This window comes from Camelina sativa, chromosome 12, assembly GCF_030686135.1.
Source record: "Camelina sativa cultivar CO46 ecotype springtype chromosome 12, ASM3068613v1".
Taxonomy (NCBI): Eukaryota; Viridiplantae; Streptophyta; class Magnoliopsida; order Brassicales; family Brassicaceae; genus Camelina; species Camelina sativa.
In genome coordinates, this window is record NC_141891.1 from 17,893,265 (window position 1) to 17,918,019 (window position 24,755).

The window sequence follows — 24,755 nt, forward strand, 5'->3', positions numbered from 1 at the left end:
TGTTAGACTTGCATCTGGAACTTGTCTCCTTCGTGATATCAAAATCAGATTCGCCTTATTCATCCATTGATAATTGCTTACTATCACTACATCTTCATCCCCAAATTGTCTCTTTCTCCATGGTGGTTTCCATGGGTGTTTCTTCCAGAGCAGATCCATTAAGAAGAATTGATTGACATCAGCGGATTGAATGACCACTGAAAAATGTGAAAATGGTTGTGAAAACACCATATCTCGAATTCTCCATTTATAGATCTGCAAGAACAAAGAGAATACATCACATCGAATCATGGGCTTCGGTGTGGAGATAACTGCCGGAAAAAGGGAGAGATGTCCCATAAAACCCCTATCACCAGCGTAGAGAATAGCAGCCATAACCATAAGGGTGAAAAGAAATAGAAGATGATAAAACATTTTTATATCTTAAAAATATATAGAATAGGAAAATGAAATACTAGAATAAAAGAGAGGGCCGACCGACGCCGGAGAAGCCAGCGCCGACCGGAATCAATGGCAAAGAAAGAGTTTTTGCTGGAGAAAGGATGAACGATCGCCTAGGGAGAAAGACGGAGAGCAGTTTAAATCATAACGTTTTTTTAACTAATAGATTTATTATTTTACACGGGTTGTTATATAGTAAAAGTTGTAAAGTATATAACAAACATGACTAAAATCATTAAAAAGAAAAAAAAAACTTATCTTCAGAGATTTCGTTTGGAATCAACTAACGCCGGTAAAAACAAACATACATAACAAGAAGGGACCCAATGGAAAAGGATTTGTAAATTATGTATGGTCATAACTCATAATAGAGATCTTTTAAGATAGTACGAAGAGATATAAAGTACTAGGATGATCGTGTACGATTTTGCCACTTTCTTTTGTTATTTGTTCACATAAATTGGATTAGTGTAAAGAAAATAACACCAATTTCTTGTTGATTCCATGGAACCGTCTAGTCTTACTCATGTGATGCTCGTATCATTCCCAGGCCAAGGTCACATAAACCCTCTTCTTCGTCTAGGAAAGCTCATAGCCTCCAAAGGCTTACTCGTCACCTTTGTCACCACAGAGGAGCCGTTGGGGAAGAAGATGCGTGAAGCCAACAAGATTCAAGACGGCGTGCTCAAACCGGTCGGTTTAGGTTTCCTCCGGTTCGAGTTCTTCGACGACGGATTTGTTTACGAAGGCATTGATTTGTTATTAAAATCACTTGAAGTTACCGGGAAAAGAGAGATCAAGAACCTGGTCAAGAAATATGAGAAGCAACCAGTGAAATGTCTCATAAATAACGCTTTTGTCCCATGGGTGTGTGACGTAGCCGAGGAGCTTCAAATCCCTTCGGCTGTTCTATGGGTCCAGTCTTGTGCTTGCCTCGCCGCTTATTACTACTACCACCACCAGTTAGTTAAGTTTCCGACCGAAACCGAGCCGGAGATCACAACTGAAATCCCCTTCAAGCCATTAGTGTTGAAGCATGACGAGATCCCTAGCTTTCTTCACCCTTCCTCTCCGCTTCCCAGTTTGGGTGGTATCATTTTAGAACAGATCAAGCGACTTCACAAACCTTTCTCTGTTCTCATTGACACTTTTGAAGAGCTGGAAAGAGACACTATTGACCACATGTCCCAGCTCTGCCCTCAAGTCATCATCAAACCCATAGGTCCGCTTTTTACGGTGGCTAAATCCATAAGCTCTGACATTAAAGGAGATATTTCGGAGCCAGCCAGTGACTGCATAGAGTGGCTTGACTCCAAAGAACCATCTTCTGTCGTTTACATCTCCTTTGGGACTATAGTCCGCTTGAAGCAAGAGCAGATCGAGGAGATTGCGCACGGCATTCTAAACTCCGGGCTGTCATGTTTGTGGGTCGTGCGGCCTCCCTTAGAAGCCTTATCCCAAGAACCACAAGTTTTGCCTCGAGAGCTTGAAGAAAAAGGGAAGATCGTGGAATGGTGTCCACAAGAGAAGGTGTTGGCTCATCCTGCGGTTGCTTGCTTCTTAAGTCACTGCGGGTGGAACTCAACCATGGAGGCTTTAACTTCAGGAGCTCCCCTGATTTGTTTCCCGCAGTGGGGAGATCAGGTGACAAATGCGGTGTACATGATTGATGTTTTCAAGACAGGATTGAGACTTAGCCGTGGAGAGGCTGAGAAGAGGATTGTTTTAAGGGAAGAGGTGACTGAGCGACTGCTTGAGGCCACCGTTGGAGAGAAGGCGGTGGAGCTGAGAGGAAATGCTCGGAGGTGGAAGGAGGCGGCGGAGTCTGCCGTGGCATACGGAGGATCATCTGAGAGGAACTTGCAAGAGTTTGTTGACAAGTTGGTTGATGTAAAGATTATGCCAAGCATTAGTAATTAATATCTAAGGCTCAGCTCACATGAAACTAGTCATGATCGTAATATGTTTATGAGCAAAGTGGATGAACTTAAAATTACAGATTGCAAAAGAATCACACAACTTAGAAGTGTCTTAGAGAGGTGATATATGATAAACAAATTAAAGAGCACAATATTCACAAACTACTTAATATTATATTTATCACGCCGTTTCAACCATAAAAATTTATAGCTTAACATGTCACACATTCGCTCACAAATTAAAACATGCATAAACCATGAACGTGAAGAACATCATTGCATATGCAAGAAAAAACATCATTACGAATTAGATTCCCTCCACATCGTTGGCAAAAAGAACCATTTTCCCATAAACTTGTGAAATTCCCATCTTCAGCTGAGACCACTGAATTAAGATTATAATATAAATTCAGTGAGAGAGTGACATTGCAAAACTACGTCACGTGCTCACCTTAGCCAGCTCTAGTAAATCCGACGATTCTGAACCATTCGACGTACGAGAAATTTCTGTTAGATAATGAAATATTAATCGTTGGAATTTATATCTTCTACTCTATGTATTATACAAGTAGAAATTCAAAAATAAAACATTAGTTAAGAAAATGATAGTTTAAAAAATTCATAAGAGAACAGAGGCAAAAAATAATTGACAAATAGATTGAAGAAGAAAATAAGATTTAGAAGTGGAGCCTCAAAATGATCTAAAGCTGGTGGCATTTGTTTTCTACGATGATGAGCACGACCTTTAAATTGGCAGTACTTATATAGAAAGTTAGCATCCCATGGAAATAAACCATTTTAGAATCTTATTTCATTTCATATAGCTGACAATAATTTTTCCTACAATTATTGTAATTTTTTGTCGGCATTTGTAACTGTAACCAATTATTGAGCTTAAGAGAGCCACGTTTTCTACAAGCTGAGTTGAAAATAGTTGAATTTGGAGATTTTGGTATTACTCATATATATGGACTTATAATCTTATGCATGTCCCAAGTGACAATGCAATTCAAATATGATAGTAACTTTACTTGGGTATATGTGTAATGTGTTTTTGGTAGCGACATAAATAATGTTTCAAACGATTTGAAAGAAATTTTGAGGGAAAAAAATACTAATATATAGGATACTTATATTATTTTTTTCGATTCACAAATGCTGATAGAAGATATGAATAATTAGAAATGTTAAAATAAAAGACATAGTGTATTTATTCTTCGAGAAAAGCAAATTATTTTGCATCCAAAATTATACTGTAATAGTAGTATACTTTTGGTTTGTTAACTAGAAAGAGTTTGGGACAAGGTTTTATTAGATCTCTCCCATTGTCCAAGACCAGTCTTGATCAATCTCTGATAACATAGCGTAAAGCATTCCTTCCACCAAAAATCGAACTAAGGAATATATGGACCTAACCCCCTGTGTTGGATAATCCCAACTTAAGGAAGAAGTTATCTCTTAGGAAGTTGCCAAAAGAGATAGAATATGAAAAAGGAAAAGTTTCTAAGAATAATAAGTTGTAATATGTTAACTCTAATAGGTTTAGGAAAAGTTAAAACCTATAAATATAAGAGTCTATGGAGAGATGTTCCATAAGACTTGAGAGAAAGAGAGATTTAGTTTTTGTGAGAGTTTTCTAAATCTAATAAGAAAAGGTGTTCTTATATTTTTAAGTTTTAATCTTTGATTTGGTACCAGAGCCTTGTGAAGAAGACTCGACCAAAGTTTGTGTTAGGAGACTCACGTAACCAAGGATGAGGGACGTGCCAAACCCTGCACCACGAACCAAGGACCTTGGATCTCCATCGATCCACTGTCCGATGTTAACATCGACAAACTTCACGGTTTGGGCGATGCGGATGAAGATTACTCTTCGAGTTAGCGAAGTGTGGGAAACGATAGAACCTCGTTCAGCCGATGAAAAGATGAATGATGTAGCTATAGCACTCTTGTTCCAGTCCATCCCTGAGGGTTGATTTTGCAAGTTGGTGAACAAAGCTCGGCGAAGAATCTGTGGGACACCATAAAGTCTCGACACCGGGGAGCAGACCAGGTGAAAGAAGCGAGACTTCAAACCCTAATGGCAGATCTAGAAAGACTGAAGATGAGCGAGACCGATTCAGTTGATGATTTTGCAGGCAAGATCTCAGGCCTGGCATCACAATCAGCTGCTCTAGGAGAGAATATTGAAGAGTCGAAGTTGGTGAAGAAGTTCTTAACGGGCTTCCAAGAAACAAGTTCATTCATATTGTAGCTTCCCTGGAACAAGTTCTAGATCTAAATTCGACAGGATTTGGTGATATAGTCGGAAGAATAAAGGCGTATGAAGAGCGTGTAGGAGAAGAGACCAAAAGTGAAGACCAAGGAAAACTTATGTTTTCAAATTCTAGTAACAACCGAGGAGGTTACAATGGTTTCCAAGGAGGAAACAAAGGAGGTTATAACAGAGGAGGTTATAATAGAGGAGGCTATAATAGAGGAGGCAACACTAGAGGTGGATATGGCAGAGGTGATTATGGTCGAGGTGGATACAATAGAGGTGGATCTGATAGAGGAAACTATGGTGAAAGTTTTGGTAGAGGCAGAGGTCGAGGGAGATCTAATGGCCAAAACCAAGAATAAGAAGCCACGGACCATAATCAAAAACAAAAGAAAGACATGTCTAAGGTAGTTTGTTGGCGATGCGACAAACCAGGACATTATGCATCTACATGTCAAAATAAACCAATTCAGCATGAGACAAATTTGAATGAAACGCATGAGGCCGATGCTCTTTATGTTCATGAAGTAGTGTTCCTGAATGAAGATAAAGTATTTCCCAAGAACTATGATACCAACAATAAGAGTATATGGTATCTAGACAATGGAGCTAGCAATCACATGACGGGAAACAAAAAATTCTTCTCCAGTTTAGATGAGAGTGTCACAGGAAAGGTGAAGTTCGGTGATGGCTCGTTTGTTAGTATTGTCGGGAAGGATTCGATTATCTTTGTAGGCAAAACGGGTGAGAGAAGATCACTTAAGGAAATTTATTATATACCCGACTTGAAGCATAATATTATCAGTCTTGGGCAAGCGACAGAGAATGGTTGTGAAGTTAACATGAAGGGAGATGCCTTAACATTAAGAGATCCAGGAGGAAAACTACTAGTACGCGTCATCAGATCATCAAACCGTCTATATAAAACACCAATAGAAGTAGAATATCCCAAGTGTCTTCATATTCAAGATGATGACACTACATCGACTTGGCATGCACGGTTGGAGCATGTTAGCATTGGAGTTATGAATAACATGGTGAAACAAGCGATGGTTGTCGGAATGCCACAAGGAATACATGAGAAGAATGTGTGCAGTGCCTGCTTGGCCGGAAAGCAAATTAGACATTCGTTTCCGACCACTGCGACCTACCTTGCAGCTCATGCTTTGGAGCTAGTACACGGAGATTTATGTGGACCGATTTCTCCATCTACACCTGCAAACAATCGGTATGTGTTTGTTTTAATTGATGATTACTCAAGATACATGTGGTCTATGCTGTTGAGGGAAAAGAGTGAGGCTTTCGATGGGTTTAAAAGGTTTAAAGACGAGTTGAAAAACAAACTGGTTTTTCACTATCAAAACCTTTCGCACCGATAGGGGGGGGGAGAGTTTACCTCGCTTGAGTTTAACCGGTTTTGTGAAGAGAATGGAGTCTCTAGACACTTAACTGCACCATATACACCTCAACAAAATGGTGTGATTGAAAGGAGAAATCGCACTTTAATGGAGATGACAAGAAGTTTGCTTAAAGCAATGAAGGTTCCAAATGATATGTGAGGAGAAGCCGTACGTCATTCAACGTATTTGATTAATCGAGTTCCTACAAAAGCCTTACAAGGTCAGACTCCTTATGAATATTTTCGTTTGAAGAAGCCGAACATCGAACACTTGAGAGTGTTTGGATGTGTTGCATATGCAAAGATTACAAGACCTCATCTAAAGAAATTGGATGATAGATCAAGAATGGTGATCAATCTTGGAACAAAACCATGTTCCAAGGCCTACAGACTTTTTGATCCAATCACTAGAAGAGTGTTTGTAAGCAGAGATGTTGTATTTGATGAGAAGAAAACTTGGGATTGGTCAAATATGATAGAACAAATTGTAGGAGAACCAGGAAGGTTCAAATTATCTTACAAAGGGGGTATAGAAGATGGAGCTGAATAAAAAGATCAAAATAACAACGATGAACAAGCTAACAACGATCAAGATCACAATTCAGATCAGGAGTCTATACACCATGACGAAGAAAAAGAAGAAGAAAATGATGTTGACGAAGCTGAAAACCAACCGATATTTACTCGCTATGGTCGCGTCATTAACAAGCCCAGATATCTCAATGATTATGTGTTGCTAGCTGAACTTGAGAGTGAACAACTCTTACTCACCATAGATGGAGAACAGAGAGTGTATTTGAGGCTTTGAGTTTGCGAGAGTGGGTCGAAGCAATGAAGGTAGAGTTGGAGTCTATTGTAAGAAACAAAACGTGGGAGCTAGTTGAAAAACCGGATGGCGTGAAACCTATAGAGTTAAAATGGGTTTACAAGATCAAAAGAAAGGCAGATGGCTCGGTGAACAAATACAAGGCGAGACTTGTAGCAAAAGGATATGTACAACAACAAGGTGTGGATTTCGAAGAAGCGTTTGCACCTGTAGCTCGAATTGAGACAATTTGATTGCTCATAGCTGTTGCAGCATCAAGAGGATGGGAGATTCATCACCTCGATGTGAAAACCGCATTCTTGAATGGTGACTTAAACGAGCTGGTTTATGTGTGCCAACCCGAAAGATTTGCTAAACGAGGACAAGAGGATCGAGTGTACATACTACATAAGGTGTTGTATGGTCTACGTCAAGCTCCAAGAGCTTGGAACGTGAAGCTCGATCATGTTCTGAAGAAGATGAGCTTTAAAAGATGCATAAAGGAGCCTACTGTGTATCTCAAGAATGACAAGAAAGAAAGTCTGGTAGTGGCAATCTATGTTGATGACTTGTTTGTGACAGGAACTTCACAAAGAGTTATTGATCAGTTTAAAAGGGATATGTCAAGAGAGTTTGAGATGTCAGATCTCGGCAAGTTGACATATTATCTTGGTATTGAAGTAGTACAAGGAGCATATGGGATAAGAATAAAACAAGAAAGATATGCTCAAGGTATTCTTATTGATACTAAGATGGATTCATGTAACTCAACGCACATACCAATGGAGCCTGGTATGGAGATCTCAAAGGCTAAAGAACAACCTGAAATTGACGCCACAAGATATAGAAGAACGATTGGGTGTTTAAGGTATCTGCTTCACACACGACCCGATTTGGCTTTTGTTGTAGGAGTCTTAAGCCGGTATATGCAGAGTCCGAGAGAGGTACATGGACAAGCGCTTAAACACTTGTTAAGGTACGTGAAAGGAACCACCAACTTAGGCTTGTTTTACAAGCGTGATTGTTTGAGTAAGGTTGTAGGATACAGCGACAGTAGTTACAAAGCTGATATCGATGATGGAAGATGTACTGGAGGTCATGTGTTTTATCTTGGTTTATCATTAAACACTTGGACCTCACAGAAACAACACACAGTGGCCATGTCATCTTGTGAAGCTGAGTTTATGGCAGGTACAGAAGCAGCAAAACAAGCAATATGGTTGAAGGAGCTGCTAAGAGAAGTCCTTCGTCTAGATGAGAAGATCTTACTAAGGATTGACAACAAGTCAGCCATAGCTCTAAGTAAGAATCCAGTGTTTCATGGAAGGAGCAAGCACATACTCACAAGGTACCATTTTATTCGTGAGTGTGTGGAGAATGATCAGATAGAAGTGGAGCATGTTCCTGGTGAGGAGCAGAAGGCGGACATCCTCACTAAACCACTAGAAAGAATAAAGTTCAGAGAAATGAGGAATATGATCGGAGTACAAGAAATTAAAGCACCCGGAGTTCAAGTTGGAATTAAGGGGAGAATGTTGGATCCCAACTTGAGGAAAAAGCTATCTCTTAGGAAGTTGCCAAAAGAGATAGAATAGAAAAAATGAAAAGTTCCTAGGAATAATAAGTTGTAATATGTTAACTCTAATAGGTTTAGAAAAAGTTAAAACCTATAAATATAAGATTCTATGGAAAGATATTCGATAAGACTTGAGAAAAAGAGAGATTTAGTTTTTGAGAGAGTTTTCTAAATCTAATAAGAAAAGGTGTTCTTATATTTTCAAGTTTTAATCTTTGACCCTGCACTTAAACAATTAGTCCAAGGCATTGTTGGTTACTGTAATAGTATTTGTTTGTACCTTTTTCGACAATGTGGGAAAGTATTAAAAAATGGTTAAACTCTTATCATATAAGTAATCCCGTAGGCCAGCAATCCCAATGATCAACGACCCAAGATCTTATCAATTAACTTTTTTCCCGTTTAAGTAACTTAACCATTGAATATTTTCAATACCTTCCCTTAACATTTAATTAAGCTTGTCACAAGCTACTTAATATTCACGCCATTATCAACCATATTAATTCTAGCTCAACATATCACAGTTTATCACAAATGAAAACATGCAACCAAGAACGCGAAGAATGATTGTCGGTATTGTCGGATACATAAACTTCTGCCATCCCATCTCGAATTAGACTCCAACTGAGACCACTGAATATAAACATTATAATACAAATTCAATGACGTCGTCAAACCACGTCAGGTCCTCACCTTAGCCACGAAACCACGTCAGGTCCTCACCTTAGCCAACTCTAGTAAATCCGACCACTCTGAGCCAAGAAGAAGAAGAAGAAGAACAGAGCAAAGAAGAGAAGAAGAAGAAGAAGAAGAAGTGCTCACAGAGAAATTAAAGGCAAAGGAAGAAGAAGCTAGAAGTTGTCTTGAGAATGATCAACGACAACAAGGAACAACAAAGTAAAAAAAAGGAAGAAGTAGGACTTTGTGGTTAGCACTATATATGGGCCAGCGGATTGATTAAGCCCCAAGTGAAGAAGTGGTTGTGTTAAAGTCTAAGTTAGAGTAAGTTGTTATGTCTTGTTTTGAGGAACTGTTGGAATTATGTTCATGGTGAGAAAGTATAGAATATCGCTGCCGGGAAAGAAAAAAAAATCAAATTTTTTTTTCTTTATTTTTTTTTTTTATTATTTCTTTTTTTTAACCATGATTTTTGGAGGAAATTGTATTGTCTCGGAGAAGACTTGTAACAACAATTAGAAGGAAAAATTAAGTGTATCATGTGTTGGGGGGACAACGTGCAGATTGATTTCGACAATAGAAACAGGTGATATCCTGTTTTTGGTAATTTTTACAAGATCACATTTTAACAGAAACGTTGTGGAATCATGTTTTTGGAGAGAATTATATCTTCTGATTGAAAATTTGAAGTCGTCACATTTGAAAGAAAATATTATTGAATAATTATTGAAAAAATATATACAATATACCAAATATGAAACACTTTTCTACACTGGGCTCTACAGTAGAGCCTCTACTGTGTTTTGAGTTTTGACCATACAACAAATAATTTGCTTACAAGAGTATATATAATTGTTGTAAGCAAATTGTGTCATACAAACTTATGCAATTTTATGACACAATTGTATAATAATTATGTCATACAAAATTATACAATTTTATGTTATAATTATAACATCATTACATTAACATACACATATACGGAAAACACAGTTTTAATAAAACTAGTACTCATACTAGAGTACTCTAGAGATCGGCCAAGATATTATGAAGAGATCATAAAAGACAAGGAAGAAGACGTATACGATTTTGCATGCCGCTCGTTTTGCTATACTTTATCTTGTTACTAGGTGCTTCCCCACGCAACGCGTGGGTTGTGGTGTAGTTGGCACTTTCTTGTTTTTTTTTGGTCTTTTTCATTTTCTCTTTTGTATTATTTCGTTTTAATTAGGCATATACGGGCTTTGCCGTCACTTTTATTTATACACTATATGTTTATACATTTCGTTCAGATGTGTATAATTGTGGCGTTTACTTTTTATGAATTATGAAGATGTTGTTTCTTGCTTTTGAGGATCCAATCTTATCATTGACAGATATTGTTTCTAATACATTTATTGTATTATAGATTTTTTAATTAACTGCTTATGTAAACCCTTCATACGTTGATGTTGCAATAATAAGTTATTTTTTAAAAATATATTTCTCGTAAGTGATTATGTTTGTATGCTCATGTTTTGGTCTAATATCAATAAAATCGTTTCTGTTTTTCTTTAGTTGGCTTTGAAACCAATATTGAGTTAAGCAAATAATGGGTCGAATTATAGTGTTAATAAGTAATATAAATTCTTATGTATATATATTGTATATATGTGACTATAAATTTAGCTAACTAAAAAATTATGTAATATTTAAATACAATCTTGAACATATATATATATATTTTTTTTATTTGTGGGAGGAATGTATGAAATTATTGGATAGAAGTTATTTTTGAGTTAAATGACCTTTAATGTCTTTAAAGTGAGTTAAATATTAATAAATTTTTATATGTATCTTGACTTTTTTTAAAAGGAATACCAAGTGTTTCCTTCCAAATTTGAAGTGATGATGTAGTATTTTAGTTTTTTTATATGATTTTATGAACTTCAATGTAAAAGTTTTTCAAAGTAATAAGTACACTCACTGATTGAATTATAAAATTTGGAGAAATGTTTATTTCGTTTAATCATCTGCTCTTTTAAATAATTTAAATAAGTATGTTGTTATTCCTACAAATAGGACAACATATATTATAGTTTAACCATGGAGTTAAGCAATAGAAATGGAACTTGTGATTGCAAGACAAAATGCTTATATGTTACACATTGATCGTTTAAAAATGAATAGGAACATCTAATTCTCAAATAAAGTTGATTGTTTTGTTAAAACCAACATATGTGAATTTAAATTTAACTATGCAAATTTTAAAAATAAATATGAATAGATTAGAAAGGCAAGAAATATAAAAGAAATATTTTTTTATATAAATAAAATAAAAATTGAAAACAATGTTAAATATATATAATACTTTCTACATTAAAATATAGAATCAAACTCTTACAAGTTACAACACATATGAGATATAACAACATTTGATATTGGTAGGAAAGGAAGAGAGAATGTTTACTATAAGATGATAATCCAAATTAGATAATGGAGATGAATCTTTAAAAAATAGAACAATGTAATATATATATATATATATATATATATATATATAATACTTTCTAAATTAAAATATAGAATCAAACTCTTACAACACATATGAGATATAACAATATTTGATATTGGTGGGAGAGGAAGAGAGAATGATTACTTATAAGATAATAATCCAAATTAGATAAAGGAGATAAATCTTTTAAAATAAGAACAATGTAAAATATATATCATGTAGTCTCTAAAATTAAAATTTAGCATTAACAATTTACAATGATATTTCATTTTTTTTTTACAACCCATATAACAAAAATAAGAAATCAAAAATAACAAAAAAAAATGAAAAATGATTTGAGGTATTGTAGAAGAGAATGTGAAAATGAGATAGTAAAAGAATGTCAATATGAGAGAATGATAGATTGAGAGAATGCTTATTTATATGATAAGAAATGATGGAAGTTACATTTAGAACTATGAAGTTACAATAGTAATTTATTGTGTTTGAATAGAATTGAGTGGTAGAATATGATTAATGCATAATTTATTTTATTTTCAGTTATAATTTTATGTTAATGTGTGAGTTAAATGTATTGTGTTTATTGGATCTTAAATATTGTTTAAAGCAATTAGAAAGCAAATAAAAAATTAAAAAAAATTAGAAAACATTAAATGAAAATCAACCAATAAGGAGAGACCAAAACCTTACTTTTATATATATGATATATTGCTTTAAACTTTGAAATGAGAAATATATTATAAACAATAATTTTACATGAGAAATATATTAATTTAGCTAACCAAAATATGAATATAAGTTTAGTCAACCAAATTAAATAAAAAATATTAAAATTTAACCAAAAATAATTTCTCTTGAAAGATAATAAGTTAGTAGGAGGAATGAATCAATGTACAATTATTGGATAGGAGTTACATTTGAGTTAAATGAAGTTACATGTCTTTAATTATAAATAAATATTTTAATTTTTTATAACCTAAAATAAAAGGAATACCAAGTGGCTGAATCAAAATTCACATGATTTGGTTGTTTGTTAATATAAACTCAACACTTACACATACTATTTCAAAATAAAAAATATTACTTTTTAAGTGACAAACTAAATTAGTTTTCTTATAAAATTATATGAATTTTTCAATCTCAATAATTTTTAAAATCCCAAGGATAACTAATATTTTTTTGGTTTTCACTCATCAATTTAATTTATAGTGCTAGATTTCATACTAATGGTTTCATCTTTAGAGAATTTAGTGAAATGATATTTTAAAAATTATATTATATTTTTATATTTAAGTTCCAGTTGAATATGTTTTGTTTATTGGATCATTTTTTATTTTGATTAAAGACACAAAAAACCAATTGTTTAATTATGTTCTTTTTGTTTTCAAAAACCTCAAATCATAAAAAAAAAAAAAAAAAATATATATATATATATATTATATTGATCTCTGCAGATTTAACAATTGGATCACAAAACAAAATAGTCTTTATAAATGGATAAATGGATAATTATATTTATCTTTAAATATTATATTTATCTTTATAAATTATTTAAAATGATACATGAATATGTGAGATAACCAGAGACATAATAGATAATTACATATGGATCATTTCAACTTTATGATCTTATTGTGTGGTGAATATTGTAAGGAAGTATGAAAATAATGACTTATAAGATGTTCATATAAAATAGAAAATGGAGATAAACATTTTAAAAGATTAAAATAAATATATAAGATATACATATCATACAAACTCTAAAACTAAGCTTTTACAATGATATTTAATTTGATTTTTTATAACCCATACAACAACAATAACAAAAAAAAATACAAAACAAAACAAAACAAAACAAAAAAGAGATTTGAGAGTAGTGGAAGAAGATGAGAGAATGAAAGAGTGATAGACTAAGAGAATAAGATAATGAGTATTTATAGAAAGAGAAATGATGAAAAATTACATTTAGAAAAATGAGAGTTACAATTCTAATTTATTGTTTTGTTTTAATACAATTGATTAATACAACTTAGTGGGGAAATAAAGTTAATGCATAATTTATAGGGAGAAGCTATAAAGATTTCAGTTTTATATTATGTGAGTTAAATGTGAAAATTAATTGTTTTAAATTTGTGTTTTAATATAATTTTTTTTTTGTTAAAATTGCATTGCCAAGTGGACCAATAAGGAGAGATTGAAACTCTACTTTTATATATACGATTTTGTATTAGGTGCATTTTCACATAAATTGAACAGCGTAAAGATAATAAAACCAGTTTCTAGTTTTCTTAAAGAAAATAGAGATCCATGGAACCATGTCGTCTTACTCATGTGATGCTTGTATCTTTCCCAGGCCAAGGTCATATAAACCCTCTTCTTCGTCTCGGAAAGCTCATAGCCTCCAAAGGCTTACTCGTCACCTTTGTCACCACAGAGGAGCCATTGGGGAAGAAGATGCGTCAAGCCAACAAGATTCAAGACGGCGTGCTCAAACCGGTCGGTCTAGGTTTCCTCCGGTTCGAGTTCTTCTGTGATGGCTTAGCTGACGACCACGCAAAAAGAGACAACTTCAATACCTTCCGACCACACCTTGAAGCTGTCAGAAAACAAGAGATCAAGAATCTCGTAAAGAGATATGAGAAGGAACCGTTGACGTGTCTAATAAACAACGCTTTTGTGCCGTGGGTATGTGACGTGGCCCAGGAGCTTCAAATCCCTTTGGCTGTTCTATGGGTCCAGTCTTGCGCTTGTCTCGCGGTTTATTACTATTACCACCACCGGTTAGTTAAGTTTCCGACAAAAACCGAACCGGACATCAACGTTGAAATCACTTGCATGCCATTGTTCAAGCATGACGAGATCCCAAGCTTTCTTCACCCTTCGTCTCCCTACACAGCTTACGGAGAAGTCATATTAGACCAGTTCAAGCGACTCGAGAACGACAAGCCTTTCTATCTTTTCATCGACACTTTTTACGATCTAGAAAAAGATATCATCAACCACATGTCACACCTTTGTCCTCATCAAGCAATCATCAGCCCTGTAGGCTCACTCTTCAAGATGGCTCAAACCATAAGCTCTGACGTTAAGGGAAATATCTCTGAGCCAGCGAGTGACTGCATAGAGTGGCTTGACTCGAGAGAACCATCCTCAATCGTTTACATCTCCTTTGGGACTATAGTCCAATTAAAGCAAGAGCAGATGGAGGAGATTGCTCATGGCGTTTTGAGCTCTGGCTTGTCCTTCTTATGGGTGGTTTGGTCTCCAAGAGAAGGGTCACCTCATCTTCCACATGTTTTGCCTCGAGAGCTCGAAGAAAAGGGTAAAATCTTGGAATGGTGTCCACAAGAGAGAGTGTTAGCTCATTCTGCAATTGCTTGCTTCTTAAGTCACTGTGGATGGAACTCCACAATGGAGGCTTTAACTTCCGGAGTCCCTGTAGTTTGTTTTCCACAGTGGGGAGATCAAGAGACTAGGCCGCGGAGCTGCTGAAGAGAAGGTTGTTCCGAGGGAGGTTGTGGCGGAGAAGCTGCTTGAGGCCACTGTTGGAGAAAAAGCGGCAGAGCTGAGAGAAAACGCTCAAAGGTGGAAGAAGGAAGCGGAGACTGCTGTGGCCTACGGTGGATCATCTGATAAGAACTTTAGAGAGTTTGTGGACAAGTTTCTTACGAAACATGTGACAAGAAAAGACAACGGAAAAGACGAGTGATATAAATTTTCGTAAATATCCAAACGTTGATGTAAACCTAAACCACCACAACATTTTACAGATTTCAAAAATGATATTATCATGTTGTGTGTCTTTTTGATATGATTTAGTATCCAAAGGTTGATCTATTATTATTTTCATCGAATCTTCCACAAGCTGGCGACCGAAACGTATTTTTTTGTAAATATGACCGAAACGTATTATTTTTTTTTGAATTTAATGTTAAATTATATTCAAAAGAAAAATAAACGTTTTACAAAGTTTATGTGGTAAGAAACTTTAGAACAGTTTGAAAATAAAGCATTCAGTAGAATCTAGCTTTGAACCAAACTTGAATGGATGTCCTTTGACCTCCTTTGACCGAAACCTATTATTGAGATTCATTTCTAAAATCAGTTACAACTTCTTCCAATATACCACATTAAAGCAATAATTTTATATGTAGAATTTGAATCGAACCCTCTCTCGCATACCTAGGCCTTGAGTGGTAACATACAGAAGGCGTTTTTCTAGATTTCTGAGACAAAAACAAACTATGTCACCAATCACACATAAAACGAAAAATTTGCGTTAGACCTTGTTTATCGGTCAGTTCTTAGAGAGGTTCATAGGCTTTTGTAAGAAAAAAATAAATCAAAACTAAAAAAAAATGCTAAGGGAGGTTGTTATATAGTAACCCGATTTTGTTGTAAGAGACTCATACGTGTTGTTTTTCTGTTGGACGATAGAATAATACAAAAGAAAAACAAAATTGGCGAAGCTCGATTTGATTTCTTTTCCTCTCTCTCTTTCTCTCGCGATCGAATTCCCGAAACAACTAAGGAATTTGGAATCGAAGGATCTGGAATCAGAGGAAGGGTTTGGAATCGAAGGATCTGGAATCACAAGGTAAGTCTGTCAGTAGAATATTATGAAATCGCATATTGTTTTATGATTAGGATTCTTTGATTTTAGAGCATGTGCATTAGCGTATCTTTGGACTGTCCTACAAAATTAAAATGTTAAATTTAAATAGAAATCATAGATAAATCATAGAAACGTTCCTACAAACAGGACGTATATTGCTTCGTCCCTCATAACACGTGGCATCGTCTAATAGGTTGTTGTTTTATAAACATCACACATGCTGAACCAATTTGTTTCTATTTTTTTGCTCAAAGGGACAAGAGAATCAAGCTGATAATGGGAAACGAGCAAATGAAAATGAAGATGTCGATGCAGAGAACCAAGGGAATCAATGGTGGAAAATAGTGAAAGAGATTCAAATGATAGTTTTTGACTTCATAACTTGCACTTCTATTGTAATATGTATTAATATTTGTATTATGTTTTGTATGTTTGAAATTAATTAAAATGCAATATTTTTTAATTTTATAAAATTTTAAATGTTTACACATTTATACCACTTCTATTCTATTTAAAATTTTTAAATTTTAAAAAACAATATTTCAAAAATAAGATACCTAAAATAAGAACCTACCAATAAATGAAAAAAATTTATCTAAGATATCATGGGTTCTTATATTCCAAACAGTACACAATTAATTCATTAAAAATGTAAGAACTTCCCTTACTCAAACCCACCGATAAACATGCTCTTACTATCAGAAAACAGTAAAAGCATTATTTACGGTTTTCTAAAGAAAACATTACCTTATAGACCGCAATTGTTTGTCAATGAACCAATTATCTAGCGTTTTCTGCCAATAACGCCTTGAATAAAGCAAACTTTTTTATTTATTTAATTTGTGATTAATAAAAAATTAATAATCAACATAAGTTTTAACAAATGACTATATGCTGAAAAGGGTTTTTAAGTTAAATTGTTAAAGATTCTCATACATAATTTCTTTCTTATGTGTTGTTTTGAAAAAAAAATTAACTTACCTCATTACTTTTTCACAAATTGTACAATAATCAATTTTAATACAGAAAATAACAGATTTGTAAAAATAAAAATCTACAGTCAACTTTATGATGAAAATATCATTAAATTTTATTATATATATTAATAGATTTAACAATCTCAAAAGAAATTATAGTTTTGTATTTTTAAATTCTAATATTTTTCTTTTGACACAAAACAGATAATAATTTACAATTATATAAATTAATTGTATTTTTAATTAATTCATATAATTATTGTTCTAATAATCATTTATATATATACAAAAATAAAAAATATTTATTTATTAATACAAACAAATTAAAATATAACTGTAATAATTATTAATAAAACAATATGAAATCCACACCGCAAATAGTTTTTCACCAATCAAACATTATTTTGTACTGCTTATTTTGCATCAACCGCATTTGTCCCGCAAATACATTGGTCTCGCATGTACCGCAGCTCAACCGCACCGTACTATCAAATCTTTTGTCCCGCACAACCAAATCCGCTATTACCATTCAGACTCTTAAATCCTTTATCACGAAAATTATTCCCTTCAAAACCAAAGATCTAAGTTTTAATATTGTTGATGTCTGAGATGTTTGAATATGCAATTTGCACACATTGTGTAGGTATCTTATATTTAATATAAAAATATATCTATTGGTAAGAACCTTAATGGATATAGAGTAGAATTCTCAAAAAAAAAAACTTTGGTTGGGGCATTTTCACAAACGTTTCCATAACCGAAAGGGGCTTAGAGGTCTAAACCCAAAAAAACCCGAACCAAATTTAAATGGGTACCCAAATATGCCCAGGCCATGTGAACTCAGTAATTCGAAACAAGAGGAAATTAACAAAGACAGTAAAAAAAACCATTAAATGCTATAAAGTATAAACAAGTTGTATTCCGTAAATACCACAATTTTGGAAAAATCTCAAATAAATTTATAAAAGGTTCCTAAAAGTTAAAAGTTTAGTATAGGGTCATTACAGATGCATGATGCATAATTTACATCACACTAATGTGTATACTGTATATACTCGTTAAATGACCGTAACATATTTTAAAATATAGAAATTATAATTATGAGAAATAGATTTTTCTTAATTAAATTGTCCACCGGTTTCAATTTGGAGTTATAAAGTTAGTAGGTAAGTTTTTGTTATATAATTTGTTCATGACCTCTTCTAACTACACATACCATGGAACGAAGACTAGAAATCGAAGTTTGGTTTTGCTACCGACGGTACTAAACCTTTAGTGTCCACAATTGCTTATATTATGCATACATACTACATTTTACCTACCGTACCGGTTTATCACTGGTATCAGAACAAAAGAAATAGGGTTCTTAGTCCACTGTGTAATAAAAGTATATGATCCTTTAATAATTTATGTGTAAGTGAAAAGCAGTTACACCCATTTATTATAGAAAAGGGAAAATGGTTGTCAGCTACGTCAAGTATATGCCAACACATGACCACACATACAAACAATATAAATGTTTTGTTACCTACACGAACTATTGTCATTACATAAGGACATGCATAAACTAACATGAGTTATGTGTACAACACCATAACCATCTAATTCCGATGATTTGCTTGCCGGAATCCGGTGTTGACTGGTATTGACCGGTGTTGACCGATGTTGACCAATGTTGACCAAAAAAAAAATTATATAATAAAATTTTACTACAAAATAATACAACAAATATACATTTTCCTTTTATAAATTCAAAAGTTGGTTTTTAATTTTATACCATATTATTTTTATACCCTATTAAATTTTATTATGTAGCATGCTATTAAATATTTTTATATAACAAATATTAAACAAATAATGGTAAATCAAAAGTTTAGGTGCAATATACTGGTTGAGAGACATGTGGTAGTAACTGGTAAGATGTGTGGTAGAGAGAATAAATTAATAGGTTTTGAATATAAATGCTTTTGACGCTTTATATAAAGTAAAGAAACGTTCGTATATGAAAATCTACCAAAAGCATACTATTCGGACATTCTTTTATATATCCACCAAAAATATGGGAACTATTAACATATATGTATTATATAGAATAAAGAAAGTACTAAGCTTCTTTTTACTTAGTACTAATACTTGTATATATACTCTTGTAAATGTATCTTTCTACGGTTAATGAGAAATCACTTTTACAATTCTAAAGTGTTAATATTAGGCCTGGGAATCCGAACCGAACCGATTGTCCGAACCGAACCGAACCGAGATTCGGACAATTCGGTTCGGTTATATTTGTTTTTTGATTCCGATCGGAATGGTTTTCAAAAAATTTCGGTTTTGTCTTCGGTTCGGTTCGGAGAGACAAAACCGACGGAAACCCGAAATTTAACCCTAGGTATATAAGCTAATACACCGGTTTATATCATTAGTTCTAACCCTAAACCTAATCTATCTAAACTCTTCCTCTTAGCGGCGACAGAGAAAGAGATTCTCGAGTTTCTGATCTGATCTTGTGTTGTCCTGATCAACCTTGTGTTTAATCTTCAGTGTAAGTTCTTTTGTCTTAATCCTTTTGTTGTAAAGCATCGTGTAATCCTTTTGTCTTAATCCTTTTGTTTTATTGTTGTCCGTCTTTGATTCGTTGTATAGCTCTAGGATTTGTTGTTCTTTGTTTCATTCTTTGCTTTTGATGTCCGATAGTTGGGTTTGGTTTCATTCTTTGCTTATGTTGGGTTTGGTTTCATTCGTTGGGTTTGGTTTCATTCTTTGGTTATGTTGTCCGATTAGAACTAAGTATCCTTTGGTTTCATTGTTTGCCTTTGATGTCTGATAGTTATAATTAGAACTAAGTATGTGTTGTTACTTATTAGAACTAAGTATGTCTTGTTCTTTGTTTCATTCTTTGCTTTTGATGTCCGATAGTTGTAGTTAGAACTAAGTATGTGTTGTTACTTGTTAGAACTAAGTATGTGTTGTTACTTGTTAGAACTAAGTATGTCTTGTTACTTGTTAGAACTAAGTATGTCTTGTTCTTGGTTTCATTCTTTGCTTTTGATGTCTGTTGTAGTTAGAACTAAGTATGTGTTGGGTTTTGTTTCATTGTTTGCTTTTGATGTCCGATAGTGTTAGTCTTTAGACTTGTACTGATCTATGCTTTTGTTTGTACTGTTAGTGTTAGTCTTTAGACTTGTACTGATCTATGCTTTTGTTTGTACTGTTAGTGTTAGTCTTTAGACTTGGACTGATCTTTGCTTTTGTTTGTACTGTTAGTGTTAGTCTTTAGACTTGGACTGATCTTTTTCACTTGTTGTTTTTAACAGATGTCTCATGACTCTGGGGAAGAGAACATTGACCCGGTTCTACAAGAAGAGATTGATGATGGTCCGACAGCTTCTCCAGTTGGTGGGAAGAGACGACGAACTCAGGCTACAACTTCTACTATACCGTCTCAACCGAGGAAAAAGCCAGCTCATAGATCTCCGGTTTGGGAGCATTTTATTCAGCAAGCACATGATCAGGCCCTCGCCAACTGTCGGTACTGTGGTCAAGCTCTAGGATGTGACACAGTGATTCATGATCATATTCTATTTAGTTGTTGTTGTGTTGTGTTTGTTCGACATTGTTGGTTTATTGACAAGTTTCACTTAAAACCGAAATAACCGAACCTCCGAACCGAAATAACCGTGTCCGAACCGAACCGAACCGATCGATTAGTCGGTTAGATTCGGTAGAGTTTTCAGATTCCGAATAACTCGATAACCGAATAAACCGACCCGAATTAACCGAATAAACCGAATTCGCAGGCCTAGTTAATATGGTATCAGAGCATAACAAACTTTTTCTCATTCTTGAAGCTTCGCGAGCTTAATCCATCTTCTCCAATGGCGATATCCTCTTAATCTCTTCTTTTTGAGCTTCGATATCTTCGATTCTATCTCTGAATTGATCGATGAGTGCTTCAAATCGACAAATCATTCTCACTTTCTTCGCGAATCTTCTCTTTTTCTATCTTCAACTTTGTTCTTCCGCGCTTTCATCTTTCTTTCTGTTATTGATCTTATCTCTTGGTTTCTGAGTTTCCCAAGCTCGATTCATGGCTCCATCATCGCCGAATCGTGCTAATTCTAATGATCCATCTACAGATCTATACAACAATCCTTATTTCTTGCATAGCTCCGATCATGCGGGTATGGCTTTAGCTTCCAATCGCTTAACCACCGGAGCCGACTTCCACTCATGGCGTCGTTCTGTGCACATGGGACTCAATGTCCGTAATAAACTTGGCTTCATTGATGGTACGGTTCCTAAACCTCCTGAGAATCATCGCGATTAGGGATCTTGGAGTCGTTGCAATAATATGGTTACGACTTGGCTTATTAATTCTGTTAGCAAGAAGATAGGTGCTAGTTTGTTGTATATTCCTACTGCTGAAGGAATTTGGAAAAGTATCATAACAAGATTTAAACAAGATAATGCTCCTCGTGTATATGAGATTGAGCAACAGTTGAGTCTGCTTCAGCAAGGTTCCATGGATGTCACTTCTTATTACACTGCCTTGGTTACTCTTTGGGAAGAGTACAAGAATTATGTGGAATTGCCTTTGTGCACTTGTGGGAGGTGTGAGTGTAATGCAGCTGGTATATGGGAAACGATGCAGCAGCGGAGTCAGGTCACTAAGTTTCTTATGGGGCTTAACGCTTCATATGAATCAACCAGGCGCCACATCTTGCTGCTTAAACCGACTCCCTCTATTGATGAAGTTTATAATATGGTCACACAGGATGAGCGACAGAAGAATGTCACACCGAAAGCTGATAATGCTATCTTCCATACTTCGGACTCCAAGGCTGATTCATCAGTTGTCTATCCTCTTCCGAATCAGTCTTACTCGTTTGATGGTTCTTATGATAATGCAGCTTTTGCTGCGATGCAGAATCACTTTCGACCTCGTCCTTCCAATCGTCCATTGTGTACTCATTGTGGTCAGCTTGGCCATGTTGTTCAAAAATGTTTCAAGCTTCACGGCTATCCTCCAGGTTATATCCCAGGATATAAGAGTCTCTCATCTGGTTCTCAACCTCCGAGACCATTTCAATCGTTCTCTCAGCCTAGGGGATCTGCTGGTTCTTATTCTCAACCAGTACAGCCGTTTCCTTCATCACAGTCTGTTCAGACAAAATCTCAAGCTCAACCGATGGCTAATGCTGTTACAACTTATCAAGGAGCTTCTCGTGCAGCTAATGCTGTCAACCTGGACTTCACTAAGCTCAACAATGATCAAATCCAGTCTTTGATTCAACAATATCAGGCTCATGTCACGTCTTCAGAACAACCTGCTCCTTCCCCAAAGCTTTGTTGCATTACAGACCATGGTGTAATGGATCCTCAATCATCTTCTGGTATGACTAAATATCCAACTATTTTTCCTTCTACATCTCTTCGTTATGAGAATCATCAGCTTACTTTCCAACATCAATGTCTCTCTTCTCTTTCTTCAAATTTACCTCTTGGTAGCTGGATAATTGATACAGGAGCTACAAGCCATGTCTGTTCTGATCTGACACTTTTTAATGAGACTACATCAGTCTCTGGAGTTACCGTAATGTTGCCTAATGATGCTAGAGTGGATATCACCCATTGTGGCACTGTGCACTTATCATCATCTTTAACATTGCATGAAGTTCTTCATGTTCCATCTTTCAAATTTAACTTGATTTCTGTTAGTGCTTTATTACGACATAACCAGTACTCTGCTCACTTTTATCCATTGTTTTGTTATATCCAGGAGTCTATTCAGGGCTTGATGATTGGTAGAGGATATCTGTTTCACAATCTTTACATATACGGGAGAGATCACCAATTGTCTGCATCGCATTTTTCTGGATCCTTGAAGGTTGATGGAGCTCTGTGGCACCAACGCCTAGGACATCCATCTTCTGACAAGTTAAAGCATGTTCCGAGTATATCATCGTTGTCTACTTTGTCCTCTGAGTCTCCTTGTTCTATATGTCATTTAGCTAAACAAAAACGTCTTCCTTTTGAATCTAGTGGTCATAGGTCTTCTGCTCCATTTGATCTCATTCACTTAGATATTTGGGGTCCCTTTGCTGTTGAGTCTATAGATGGTTTTAAATACTTTCTCACCATTGTTGATGATTACAGTCGTGTAACATGGGTTTACCTATTGCATAATAAAAGTGAAGTTTCTATCAAATTGCCTCAGTTTCTTAAACTTGTTGAGACTCAATATAAGACTGCCGTTAAGAAAATGCGAACTGATAATGCTCCAGAACTTGTCTTTACTGATTTGGTTAATAAACATGGCATCATTCATCAATATTCATGTGCCTATACACCACAACAGAATTCTGTTGTTGAACGTAAACATCAGCATTTACTCAATGTGGCTAGGTCTCTCTTGTTTCAATCAAATCTTCCTTTAGCATATTGGAGTAACTGTTTACTGACTGCAGTTTTCTTGATTAATAGAACTCCATCTACTGTTTTGAAAAATATTACTCCTTATGAACTACTTACTAAGAAGAAACCGGATTACTCTTTTCTTAAAAACTTTGGTTGTCTTTGTTTTGTTTCAACTTTACAAAAAGATAGACATAAATTTAGTCCTCGTGCAACTGAGTGTGTTTTTCTAGGGTATTCTTTTGGTTATAAAGGGTATAAAGTCCTGCATCTTGACACTAATATTGTTTCTGTGTCTCGCAATGTTGTTTTTCATGAAACTATCTTTCCTTTTCAAAATGTCAAGCATGTTAATCATGATGTAGATTTGTTTGGTGATGCTATCTTGCCATTATATGTTCCGATTGATGTTTCTGTTCCTGCATTATCTGCACCATCTCATGCATCCACATCCGCTTCATCGCATGCTTCACCACCCGATAACCACTCTAGTGTCACTGTACCGGTGACAGAGACTGTTACTGCTGAAACTGGTGTTGTCTCATTACCAAGTGCCAGGCCACGACGGACTACTAAGGCTCCAGGTTACTTATCTGACTACCATCATTCTCTTAACTAAATTTCTACTTCTTCTCCTTTGAAACTCTCTACTACTCCTTACCCACTCTGTTCTGTTTTATCTTATTCCGCCATAAACCCTTCCTACCAGTCCTATGTCCTTTCCATAACTCTTGAAACAGAACCCAAATCTTTTAAACAAGCTATACTATCTCTGAAATGGACCAAAGCTATGGATGTGGAAATGGATGCTATGGACCATACCGGGACTCTTTCTGTTGTTTCATTGCCACCGGGTAAGAACGTTGTTGGTTGCAAATGGGTCTATACTATTAAGTATAACTTGGATGGCTCTATTGAACGGTACAAGGCCCGTCTTGTAGCCAAAGGATATACACAGCAAGAGGGTGTGGACTATATTGATACATTTTCGCCTGTTGCTAAACTTGCTAGTGTTAAGCTTGTCTTAGGGTTAGCTGCCAAGAAGGGTTGGAGCTTAACTCAGATGGATGTCACTAATGCTTTTCTGCATAGTGACTTAGAGGAGGAGATCTACATGAGTTTACCTGAAGGATATACGCCAACCTCTGGTGTTCTGCCACCAAATCCGGTTTGTAGA

At 35.1% G+C, this 24,755-nt stretch overlaps 1 protein-coding gene and 1 pseudogene across 2 annotated transcripts; both read left to right on the plus strand.

The window, feature by feature from the left end:
- The first annotated feature begins 712 nt into the window (after positions 1 to 712).
- On the plus strand, positions 713 to 2,434 carry LOC104718360 (UDP-glycosyltransferase 84A4). The gene has a single exon (XM_019234113.2). It carries the CDS (start codon positions 946 to 948, stop codon positions 2,359 to 2,361), a length of 1,416 nt encoding a protein of 471 aa, XP_019089658.2. The 5' UTR covers positions 713 to 945; the 3' UTR covers positions 2,362 to 2,434.
- An 11,322-nt stretch (positions 2,435 to 13,756) lies between these two features.
- On the plus strand, positions 13,757 to 15,421 carry LOC104718353 (UDP-glycosyltransferase 84A3 pseudogene; annotated as a pseudogene). The gene has a single exon (XR_015575551.1). The product of XR_015575551.1 is annotated as a UDP-glycosyltransferase 84A3 pseudogene (transcript).
- The last annotated feature ends 9,334 nt before the right edge of the window (positions 15,422 to 24,755 follow it).